This window comes from Microcaecilia unicolor, chromosome 6, assembly GCF_901765095.1.
Source record: "Microcaecilia unicolor chromosome 6, aMicUni1.1, whole genome shotgun sequence".
NCBI lineage: Eukaryota > Metazoa > Chordata > Amphibia > Gymnophiona > Siphonopidae > Microcaecilia > Microcaecilia unicolor.
Window position 1 is genome coordinate 7309160 of NC_044036.1, and position 13183 is coordinate 7322342.

Below are 13183 nucleotides of genomic sequence, written 5' to 3' on the forward strand. Positions count from 1 at the left end.
TCCAAAAGTATTTGTAAATAAGAATGTTCCAACAGTAAATAGTAAGGTAGGCAGTTCCAGCTACACTAACTATCGAATCACAGATATTATCCAAAAAGATACGTCGGAAAGAAGATATGAGTAACTGATTCTTAAACCTCACCCCACTGTGTTCTGAGATGTCCTATCCCCTCCCTGTTCTATTTATATGCAAAGTCAAAGAATGCACTGTAGCTTGAATTTCCTGGCCTGAGTAAATCGGTGAAAGCCCTTCTAGTCTAACTCTCTTTCCCCTTCCTTTTTAGCTCTTGCTCAAGCAGAGTCATCCAGATCCAGCCTCAAGAGTATGCTGACTCCAACGACAACCACACCTTTCACCCTACCTCATACAGCAGCACCGCTATAACCACTACAGTACAGGCCTTCACCCGGTGTGACCCCACAGGGCAGCATGTGATCACCATCTTACCCCCTACCTCCCAAATCTCTACCTCGCCCTCCATCTTCATCCCTTCTGTGCAGTCCTTCAGCTCCTCCAGCTCCATGCGGGATCTTCTGGCTCAAGTGAAGGAGGAAAAAGGGTGCAGGAAGTCTGTCCCGCTGCCCTGTTTCAGGTGGAACCTGTCAGACATTGCGAGGGAGAAGTATGCCCCCCTGCTGCTGAAACCACAAACAAAGGTATGTCAGAAACTTCTGTGCACCAGTACCACTGAGGAGATTTTGCTGAGCCTTTCCATGCAGGGCTTAGGTTTCCCTTTTTCTTTGATTTATGCTTTGGCTAGTGATGGTGGGATTCTCAGTTGGAACTGACCTTTGGCATGTCCAAGTTGTTTGAAGTCTGTTCTGCTCTTTCTACTCAGGAGATTAGCAGGCAGTAGAACATCACTGTGAAGACTCAGAACTTTTGAACCAAACTCTTCTTTAATGCAAATCAAACAAAAGAAAATAACTTACAGTTGTAGATGTGCTGGACAAGAGTCTCTGCCTTGCAGAACTGAGAGTGCGTTTGCTACCAGCTCACCCTGTCTCTCATTGCAGAGATAAGCTAGGGTGGCTTTCAACACTGAAGAGTGAATGGTGTAAATACTTTTAAATGGGTTGCTTGAAAGAGGGGAGTATGCAACGGGGACGGCAAAGTCAGCTTACAGTCCTTAGAAAGCCATGCTGGAGTTAACACTCTCAAACCTTCAAAAGGAGAGAAGAAGGGCGGGCTCCAGCCCACATACACAGGGGCAAGGCCAGCCAATAAGAAGAGTCCTACAAGGCACAGGGAACTGGGACATGTGCTCAGGAAAAGCCTATTACAAAGCACTGTAGGAAGACCACCATTTGTAGTCCAAAGGCACTTCCTGACTTTCTTAAAGGCACAAGCAATATAAACTTACAGGAATAACAATGGTCTACATACATATACATATAAAAAAAAAATAAACAACCTGACTCCATGAATATGGAGACAGAACAAAGTCCCTTATCTTTGCCTCAGGAGTTGTTGGCTATTTGTGTTCTTTGTTTTAAAGGCTTTTCAGCTGTCCTAACTTGGCTGGGATTCTGTCCCGTGTACCACCGGTAACCTGCTCATTTTCAATGGCTGTTCAGAGCTGATATTCAGTGGCACTGCCCAGTTAACTGTCACTGAATATCGAGGGACAGCAGCCTCTCAGGAACAGGTACATTTCTAAGAGATAATTACTAGCTGTTGTAAAACTTATATATACCTAATTAAGTGAAAAGCCTATAAAACCAAGATTAAGCATGGGGGGGGGGGGGGGGGGGGTGGAGCCCAGACACTAAACAGTGACTTTAATCACTGCTGTACTAGGCTCTAACTGCTTTAAACACCAAATTTAACTACTAAACTATATTATAAACTGCTTTCGTTAGAGTAATATAAAACTAGGGCTGTCCCAAATATTCGTATTCGATTCGGCCCCAAATACCATATTTTTCGGACTATAAGACGCACCGGACCATAAGACGCACCTAGGTTTTAGAGGAGGGAAATAGGGAAAAAAAATTTTTCCTTTTTCCCTCCTCTAAAACCTAGGTGCTCCGGTGCGTCTTGTCCGAGTTCGGAATCGCCCTCCCCTACTTACGTGACGCGATGTTCCCTGGTGGTCTAGTGACGTCGGGGCAGGAAAGAGCCCCCTCTTTCCTGCCCAGCGCGCTGCTCTCCGTGCTCCTGACTGCCCTGACGGGGCTCTTTCCTGCCCCGACGTCACTAGACCACCAGGGAACATCATGTCACGTAAGTAGGGGAGGGCGATCCCGAACTCGCTACCTTCGGACTATAAGACGCACCCCCCATTTTCCTCCCAAATTTTGGGGGAAAAAAGTGCGTCTTATAGTCCGAAAAATACGGTAAGTGCCCTGAATACATTATTCAGCTGAATAGTGATTTAAATTCAAATACAAATAATCGGGGGCTGTACTGATTTCACGTTGCTTCTTTTATTATTTGTTATGTTAAAGCTCAAAACCCAGTATTCATAGTCGGTATTCGTATTCGGCTGAATAATATTTGTTCATTATTCGTATTCGGCCGAATAGTAAAAAAAAGTCTCAGAAATGACCTATTTTACTCCAATTCCATACTATTTCCTGTGGGATAATCAGCATAAAATGTAATGTTTTGGGATCTTGCCACCTGGATTGGCCGCTGTTGGAAACAGGATGCTGGGCTTGATGGACCTTCGGTCTGTCCCAGTGTGGCAAATCTTATGTTCTTATGCACTAGGTAATAATCGCCAGTGCAGCTCCTGTCATAGCACTTCTTCCAGCATTGACAGTAACTGAGCTCTGGTTTACTTATACATATCTGCTTCCAAGGTTCTGTCTGCTAACAATTCTTTGATGATTCATACTGCAGGCAGATTGCTAGAGAGACCCTTTCAGTTCTGTCACTTTGCTCTATCACTACTAATTAAACAAAATCACATCATCGTTTTTCTCCTACTCCTCACAGGAAGACCCTTTGCAAGAATGTTCCCTTTAAAGGCTAATTTCTCTAGCAAATAATTAATCTATGTATATACAAAGAATATGACCCTATCTTGCTTTCTACAGAGACTGGTTTTTAAACTCTAAATCAAAGGTTTTAAGTTTCCAAGGTTTATTTACATTCGATATACCACCTAATTGGAAGTACCATCAGGCGGTTCACATCTACACTAAATTCATCGAAAGGAGGAAAGGAAATTACAGTCATCGTAAGTAAAGACTTAAGGTATAGTGTAGTCACAGTGTCCAGCCATGAAATCACAAAGATACGGTACAATATCATTGTATGTATACTAATATTATAATACTAGTGGAACCCAGCCCATTTCCTCAACAATGAAACGGGCCCTAGAAAGGCTCTCTTGTAAGCGATTTTTTTGTCTCTCCCCTGCCCTCCCCTCCTCTCTATGTCCTGCGATTCTTCCCTTTCCTCCCATCCCCTCCCCTCCATGTCCAGCGATTCTCCTCTTCCCTGCCCTCCCATCCGTGTCCTGAGAATCTCTTCTCTCCTCTCCTGTCCTGTCCTCTCCTCTCCTCTCATCCCATCCCTCCCTTCGATGTGCCACGATTCTCTCTTCCTTTGTACCTCATTGTTTTCTGGCTGGCCTGGCTGGCTTCCCTTCCGTTGGTAACATCCTGACGTCAGCTCGCCTCCAGCGTTCCCTTCCCTCTCACTGTTCTGCCCTCTGACGTCATTATGTTTTGACGTGATGGCGGGGCAGTGAGGGGGAATGGAAAGCTGGAGGCTGGCTGACGTCAGGAGATGTTACGAACCCAAGCAGCCAGACAGCGATGGAACGTTGGAGGTGTAAATTATTATATAGGGTATTATAAGCACCATAGGATCTTTCAGATAGATGAGTTTTCAAATCTGTTTTAAATCTGAGATAGGAAGGTTCATGGTGGAAGATTATTCTACAAAGAAGGGCCTGTGCCCGAGATCACAGGCAAAAACATCCTCATACAAACAGAAAACTGAGTTGCATGCTATATATTAATATAACATCTATTGTGTCTAATCTAAAAATCCATTGTTCCTCCTTGCGCCACAAAAAAAATTAAAAAAATTTTGGGTGCAAAGAGCAACAATATATTAATATACAACCATGGATATTGGGTTAGTGAAGTGTGCAAATAACCAAGAAAACTCAAACAACCTTCACAATAAACAAGTTTTCTTAACAAGTAAACAGATCTAATTTCAAAAAAAGGAAAAGTCTGAGCGCTTACGTCTAATTTTAAAAAATCCTTTTAGCGCAACACAATCATAGAAAAGCCTCCTCTATCAACATATTTTAAGCACCTTATCTCAAAACTGCGTAAAAAAAATGTTTCCTCGTGCAGTTCCTAAAAAACAAGGGAGTCCTGGGCTTCCTCAAACTCTGCAGGGAAACCTACAGGAACTGGAGATTTGCCCTTTCCATTAGATGTGTTCTCTAGGCTTCCAGGAGATGATAAAGTACATGTTAAGTGTTATTGTATTGTGGATTTAAAACAATAAAAATAAGTTTAAAGTGCTGTTCTTGTGTTTTTCTCCTATACCACAGCGTCTGGTTTTCTTGCATCAGTGGGAATGGGAATGTCCCAGGTGATCACAACTTCTTCATTGTCTCCTGTGCAGGCTGTTGTGCTGTTCCTTTTTCTGGCATTGCTGGGGATTAGCCTATATGGCTCTACGATGGTACATGATGGACTCTCCCTGACGGATATCGTTCCACGTGACACCAAGGAGCACAGCTTCATCTCTGCGCAGTTCAAATACTTCTCTTTCTACAACATGTTCATCGTGACCAAGGGAGGATTTGACTACCCCCGGAGCCAGGAGGCCCTGTACAGTTTGCACCAGGCGTTTCAGGCAGCCAAGTACATCTTGCGAGTAAAGGATCAAGAGCTGCCCAAAATGTGGCTGCATTACTTCCAGGACTGGTTGAGAGGTGAGGTCTCTGCTGATCATGCACTGGGTAGGGTGGCAATGACCAAAGTATGCTACAGGCTGCTGGATCGCTCATGGCTTGTGAGTGGACACAATCTGGTTTCATAAAATAACCCTGTGATCGATGACAAGAAAGTAGTCTGTTCCGGCAACCCTTGACTAAAGAGATCGATAAAGGACCAAAATGTCAATCTGTCAATTTACAGCTGCTGAATGGTCTCAATACTGTTTGCTATAAAATCACGGAGGCACATTATCTTGGGACATATTCAAACCATTCCCATTCTTCTGTTCCTGTCTCAGTGCCCCTGTAAACAACGTCCTTACCACAACAATCTTGTCACCAAAAAACCTGCACAATTCTGAGCTGAAAGGGCCAAATCTATCAACAGGGGAACCTTAATCCAGGAAACATCTTGCACAAGCTGATACTTTCTTAGGTTTCTCAGTAGCTGTTTTAAGCTGCTGAGGAAAAAATTCTCTGTGTGACTTGATTATTAGTTTCTTTATAGAACTTAGCATATATATTATATTATATTTATTGCATTTGTACCCCACATTTTCCCACCTTTTTGCAGGCTCAATGTGGCTTACAGAGTATGGTTATGATAAAGTCGTTACATGATTTAAATGCAGTCAATCATAAGCTGAGGTATAAGAGAATTTAGATGGAAAGGTGTTAGGTAAGGTCGTGTGAGAGGTGTGTTTGGTGTACTTGGGTGGTTTAAGGAATGATTTGTTTCATTGAGGATGACTTTTGTAGGCTTTGTTGAAGAGATGTGTTTTCAAAGCTTTGCGGAAGCTGGTTAGATTGTTCATGGTTTTCAGGGCCTTGGGTAACGCATTCCAAAACTGTGTGGTTTTGTACGCAAAGGTCATAGCATAAGCCTGTTTGTATTTCACTCCTTTACAGCTGGGGAAGTTCAGATTGAGGAATTTGCGGGCCGATCTTTTGGCATTTCTGGGCGGTAGGTCCACTAGGTTTAACATATAGAGTGGGGCATCTGCGTGAATGATTTTGTGTACGGTCGTGCAGATCTTGAACTCAATTCATTCCTTGAGCTGAAGCCAGTGCAGTTGCTCTCTTAGGGGCTTCGCACTTTCATATTTAGGTTTTCCAAAAATGAGTCTGGCTGCGGTGTTCTGGGCTGTTTGGAGTTTTTTAATGGTCTGTTCTTTACAGCCTGCGTACAGAGCGTTCCAGTAGTCCAAGTGGCTTATTACTAATGACTGTACTAGGGTGCGGAAGATGTTTCTTGGGAAAAAAGGTTTTATTCTTTTGAGTTTCCACATTGATTGAATTACATAGTACATTATAGGATACTAAACCCTGACTACGCACTGTGTTCCACATCAAATGTTACCCACAAGTATGCCACACACTTAGCATATAAGTTACATACTACGTTATAGGATACTAAACCCTGAGTGTTCCCATAGGAATACCATGCACCAGTGTGCCAAATGTAATGTTTGCACAGGGATACCATGCACTAGTGTGCCATAGCAAGAGTGCTCCCACAGGGTTAACTCCAGAGCGTTTCTGCAGTATAGTGGTGGTAGGTGGTGGGGAGGTACTAATTGAGGGAGGAATTCTTTTTCATTGAGTTCAGGCACCTGCAGCCCACATACATACAGCTGTCGTATGATTTAAGTTCCTGTAGCAATAGTCTAGGCAATATTCAGCTGGTGAAGTTTAGTGTTTTTTTTTTAAATGCTGAGTGTCACAGGCTAGATTAGCCTGGGGTATTCATTGCTGAGTCATTTCCGGGCTCTGGCACTGAATATCTGGGCTAATATTGACTGTCTTGTGTTTAACAAAATTGTTATATGCAGTCAATATGAAACTCATTTTTATTAGATATACTTATCAATATTTTCAACAGGATTGTCAAATATAGTATTTTTTCGGAAGGAAAAGTATCTCAGAAACCTCAGTGGCACTTTGTAGGTTGCAGTTATCTTCCATCGATCCAAAAAAAACCTTCAGTTTTTTTAGCTATAAATTTGCACAAACTGAGAGTGCGCTAACATTGCGAAGGTTTGCTCAAAGCAGCTCATACTGAATCATTATACATAATGCAAATCCAGCACTTTTCCTATTCTTTTATGCCTGACAGGTCCCGTTTTACCATTGTTCACGGCTTCATCAGGGGTCTTATCTAAAATGCGGGCAGTCATTCAAGTATAAGGCTGACTATAGCTTCCAGGCAGACTACTGAAAAACTCATGCCAGGATATATTAAAAAAGTGAGTTTCTTATTGACTGCATATAATAATTTTGTTTAACATCACACCTTGTTGGACTGGTGTTGCTACTCCTGTGTCTTGTTTCATTTGTAATCTTGGACTCAGTATTGGGCTAATATACACTGCCCTGGCCACTGGAGCATATGTAGGTCACAGCCGATATTCAGCCGAGGCCTAAATAAGAAAGTTATGCGGGCTCCGACTGAATATCAGCCAGGATTTGCATAACTACTTTTGAGTTAAAGCCCTCCCGACCTCCCAAATAGTCTCTCTCCCTCCTCCCCCCAGCCCATGAGCAAAGACCCCAGCAGTGTACAATATTAAAATCACATAAAACATAAAACACCAACAAAGAACTACAATAATCCAATAGGAAAGATACACACGCACGGTAACAGAATTCAAACATGCGGGGGATAAACATAAAGGAATCCTGTTCAGAAGGAATGGATCCTAAGGAGCTTAGCCGAGATTGGGTGGCAGAGCCAGTGGCGGGAGGCGGGGATAGTGCTGGGCAGACTTATATGGTCTGTGCCAGAGCCGGTGGTGGGAGGCGGGACTGGTGGTTGGGAGGCGGGGACAATGCTGGGCAGACTTATACGGTCTGTGCCAGAGCCGGTGGTGGGAGGCGAGGCTGGTGGTTGGGAGGCGGGGCTGGTGGTTGGGAGGCGGGGATAGTGCTGGGCAGACTTACATGGTCTGTGCCAGAGCCAGTGGTGGGAGGCGGGGATAGTGCTGGGCAGACTTACACGGTCTGTGCCCTGAAGAACACGGGTACAAATCAAGGTAAGGTATACACAAAAAGTAGCACATATGAGTTTATCTTGTAGGGCAGACTGGATGGACCACGCAGGTCTTTTTCTGCCGTCATTTACTATGTTACTATATCAATAAAGAATAAACACAGAATCAGGTACTCAAAGCTTCAGTTCCATCATCCTTCCGGACAGATATGCTAAAAGCGCAGATAAAATACGCCTAGTGGTTAGTACAGCGGACTTTGATCCTGGGGAACTGGGTTCAATTCCCACTGCAGCTCCTTGTGACTGTGGGCAAGTCACTTAACCCTCCATTGCCCCTGGTACAAAATAAGTACCTGAATATATGTAAACCGCTTTGAATGTAGTTGCAAAAACCTCAGAAAGGCGGTATATCAAGTCCCATTTCCCTTTCCCCCTTTCCCTTCCAAACGAGCCCCTCTCCTGAGGTTTCCCTGAGGTGGTCTTAGTGGGGTTGTTGGGGGCAGGAGCAAATCCTCCTCTTGCCCCTTGAGACTGCACTAGGTTGGGTACTTGTGTAGTACAGTGAGCTGCCACAAGAGGTCGTAGTAGACATTTTGCAAGTGCAGCCACAAGGAGCAGGAGTGAAGGAGCTTTTGCTCCTGCCCCCAATGACCTCACTAGGACCACCAGGGAAACAGGTAGTCCTGGAAGGACTTGCAAAGACCTTGGGGGGGGGGGGGGGGGGGAGAGGAGGGGCACTGATGCTCGCGGGCTGGGAGGTGGGAGTAGGATAGTGGGGGACTCTATTTAGGAGGCCGGGACAGGGATTGGGAGGGCTTTTAAACTCAAAAATACTTATAGACACCCCGGCCGATAGGGCCCACACAGCTAAGTGGGTAAAGTTAGGACAGCAGTGCGAGTGCCAGCACTGAATACCTCCGATACCCGTATAATCCCCGGCTCCTCCCCAATATTGCCCCTGACCTGCTCACTTTCTTGTTGGGTAGTCTGTGGTGATATTCAATAGCACTGTTTGGTTAAATTCCATTGATTACCCCTACTTAGGTGGTGATAAGCAATTTAAGTGGGCAGGAGAGCCTCCTCCTCATTTAAATCACTCTGATTATCAGCCAGAGTAATTCTCAGTATCATCACAAACATATGAAACTGGACTTGGGGAAAATATTTCTGGGATAAGCAGTATAAAATGTTTTGTACTTTTTTGGGGATCTTGCCAGGTTTTTGTGACCTGGATTGGCCACTGTTGGAAAGAGGATGCTGGGCTTGATGGACCTTTGGTCTTTCCCAGTATGGCAATACGTATGTACTTATGTAAATAAGAACATAAAACATTACAATACATAAAGGAATCTGGCAATTAAACTAAAGACCTGGCTTTTCAAACAGGCTGTTAGCCCGCCTTAATTTAATCTTGACCTGGTTTGTAGTCTCCCTCCCTTCCCTGCCACTTAATAACTCATTTTCCCTCTGTCCGACCCACCCTTCCTCTCTATCCTTTGGTGTGAATGTGTTTCTAGTTGTATCGCATGTGCTTTCCTGTCAATTACTGAAGTTGCTTTCAAATCGTTTTCCACTGTTCTAGATATTTCTACATCTCCTAGGTCTGCGAGTTAGTCATGGCGGTATAGTAAATCTTAATTATCCTAAAGAAATGAAGGATGAGGTACTGCATGTGCATAGGACTGACCCCTCTGCTCGGGTCCTCAGGTCTGCAGGCTGCGTTTGACAGAGATTGGCAAGCGGGCCGGATCAGAAAAGACAGCTACCAGAATGCCTCTGAGGACGGTGCCCTTGGCTACAAGCTGCTGGTCCAAACAGGCAACAGGAAGGACCCATTTAACTATGACCAGGTGAGGCAGCATGTGGGGGTGGGAGGAAGAGGGGGGGGGGGGGGTCCAGATCAGAAGCCAAAGAGAACCTTTTTTTTAAAATTGGGTTTATTAGAGAAATTACACAGATTAAACAAGCGCATCAACATTATTAGCATCAAAATAAGACAAAGATAAACGTCTCTAAACTTGTATCCCTTCTCTATATACCCAACTCCCTCCCCAATCCCCCTTCCCTCCCCCCCCCCCCAATCAATAACCCAGCACTAGAGGGTCGGGATGTGAGGACCAAGTGACATAAGAATCCCACACACGATGATATGCCAAAATGTATCCATTGCGCAGGGCAGTCAGTTTAGACATCAGATAGTCCAATTTGTGCAAAACTACACTAAGCCCAGGTATGGTAGGCTGTTTCCACGCTGCCGCCAAGACCACTTTACTAGCCACAAGCACTTGAGTGACTAGCTGTTGGATAGGCGACTTCACTCCAGGTGGCTTAACATGCAAAAGACAATGGTCTATCTTCATAGGGTAAGAAGTCTTAGTTAAGCTCAAAACAAATTTCAAAACATTAGTCCAGAATATTTGAGCTTGGGGAGACGTCCACCAAACATGACACATATCACCCACTAACCCACATTTACGCCAACACAGAGCAGAATTCAAATGAAACATTTTAGCCAATCGCTGAGGAGCATAATACCAGCTATAAAGTATCTTATAGCCATTTTCTACTAATGCATTAGATACTGATACTTTGAGTAAAGATTTAAACACCTTCTCCCATTGTGCATAATTATATGAGACGCCCAGTATTTTCTCCCATTTTAATAGATAGGTTTCTGATAGGAGAGGAGAGCTTTACATAATCTAGATACTCCCCCCCTTCCCCCTCCACCCATCATAGCACACTCTAGAGAGGACTCAGCTAGGCTTAACTCCCCCTTTACCCTACTAAGTATAAAATCTCAAAGCTGATGAAATTGGAATACCTGGGAAGTGGGGATTCCATACTCCTCCCGTAAACTCTAAAATGAAATCAACTCTCCTTCCTCCCATATCTGCCCTAACTCACACAAACCAGAACATTCCCAGGAGCGATAGCAAAGATCTAACCCCTCCCCAGGACCAAAGTGTGGGGCAAACCGAATGTACATGCTGACTTCATACATTTCAAATTCTTGCTGATCTCCTTCCAGTCTGCTCTTTTACTTGCCAAACAGGACTATTACATCCAGTTGACAAATTCTCTTGGCTCAAACCCTCGACGTCTCTTTGCCACACTGAACTCTCTCCTCAAAGTGCCTTCACCTCCAACCCCCACTTCAATTTCCCCCCAGACTCTGGCTGAGTTCTTTCATGATAAGGTTCACAAGATTAAACTTGAATTCTGAACCAGGTCACCTCCACCTTTCCTTCCCTTAGTCCATTCTCTCAACTCTCCAACCCCTGCCTCCTTTTCTGAAATCACTGAAGAGGAAACTACACATCTTCTCTCCTCCATCTTTCACTTTCCACTGCGACTGTTCCTGATGCCTTCAAACATGCAGTAGTCACACTACTCCTTAAAAAAACCTTCATTGGAACCCCACCTGTCCTTCCAACTATCGCCCCATCTCCCTCCTACCTTTCCTATCCTAGATACTTGGAATGTGCTGTTCACCACCGTTGCCTTGACTTTCTTTCATGTCAACCTGTTCTTGATCCACTTCAATCTGGCTTTCGCCCCCTTCATTCAACTGAAACAGCGCTTGCTAAAGTCTCCAATGATCTGTTCCTGGCCAGATCCAAAGGCCTCTATTCTATTCTCATCCTTCTCGATCTATCTGCTGCTTTTGACACTGTTGATCAAAGCCTACTCCTTGATATGCTGTCCTCACTTGGATTTCAGGGCTCTGTTCTTTCCTGGTTTTCTTCTTATCTCTCCAGCGTACCTTTAGTGTATACTCTAGTGGATCCTCCTCTACCTCAGGGATCTGTCCTGGGACCTCTTATTTTCTCCATCTATACTTCTTCCCTTGGTACTGTGATCTCATCCCATGGCTTTCAGTATTATCTTTACGCTGATGACTCCCAGATCTACCTCTCCACACCAGAAATCTTAGCCGAAATCCAGGCCAAAGTATCAGCCTGCCTGTCTGACATTGCTGCCTGGATGTCTCAGCGCCATCTGAAACTAAACATGACCAAGACTGAGCTGCTTATCTTTCCCCCTAAACCAACCTCTCCTCCTCCCCCATTCTCTATTTCTGTGGATAACACTCTCATCCTTTCTGTCTCATCAGCTCGTAACCTTGGGGTCATCTTCGACTCCTCCCTCTCCTTCTCTGCACATATTCAGCAGACTGCTAAAACCTGTCGTTTCTTTCTCTATAATATCACCAAAATTCGCCCTTTCCTTTCTGAGCACACTACCAGAACCCTCTTCTACACTCTTTTCACCTCTCGCTTAGACTATTGCAACTTGCTTCTCACAGGTCTCCCACTTAGCCATCTCTCTCCTCTTCAATCTGTTCAAAATTCTGCTGCACGACTAATATTCCGCCAGTGTCATTATGCTCATATTAGCCCTCTCCTCAAGTCACTTCACTGGCTTCCTGTCTGTTTCCGCATACAGTTCAAACTCCTCTTATTGACCTATAAGTGCATTCACTCTGCAGCTCCTCAGTACCTCTCCATTCTCATCTCTCCCTACATTCCTCCCCGGGAATTCCGTTCACTGGGTAAATCTCTCTTATCTGCACTTTTCTCCTCCACTGCTAACTCCAGACTCCATTCCTTTTATCTTGCTGCACCATATGCCTGGAATAGACTTCCTGAGCTGGTACGTCAAGCTCCATCTCTGGCCATCTTCAAATGTAAGCTAAAAGCCCACCTTTTTGATGCTAACCCTTATTCACTTGTTCAGGACCCTTATTTTATCATCCTCACTTTAATATTCTCTTATCTGTTGTTTGTCCTGTTTGTCTGTCCTAATTAGATTGTAAGCTCTGTCGAGCAGTGACTGTCTCTTCATGTTCAAGTGTACAGCGCTGCGTATGTCTAGTAGCGCTATAGAAATGATAAGTAGTAGTAGTAGATATAGATCTAAGCGGATGGAGTTGGCCATCCTTATGGAATACCAAGGCGAAAGGGTGTTTCCAACGATATTTAATGCCCATCTCCCTAAGCTTCATTGTGACAGGCTTCAACTCAGCCCGCCGCTTAAGAATAGCTGCTGCCAAGTCTTGGTATATTTCCACAATATAGGAGTCCCATTTAAACTGGGCAGATTGACGAGCTGCTTTCAATACACGCTCCTTTAACTTAAAGTCTTGGAAATAGGCAATTATATCCTTAGATAGCTGAATTAGCTAAATCACTGATGTGCAGTTCATAGGGTGCAGATGCCATCTTGATGTCATAGGATTATGCAGGCCAAGACCAGCAAGGTGAGACACACAGGG

At 44.3% G+C, this 13183-nt stretch overlaps 1 protein-coding gene across 1 annotated transcript in view; it reads left to right on the forward strand.

Moving 5' to 3' along the window:
* Positions 1-13183, forward strand: part of PTCH2 (patched 2) — a 144945-nt gene that overhangs the window by 101822 nt on the left and 29940 nt on the right. Inside the window, exons 14-16 of the mRNA XM_030207504.1 lie at positions 285-657; positions 4601-4913; positions 9613-9755. Coding sequence (XP_030063364.1) covers positions 285-657; positions 4601-4913; positions 9613-9755 — 829 coding nt within the window. The remainder of the gene's footprint in view (positions 1-284; positions 658-4600; positions 4914-9612; positions 9756-13183) is intronic.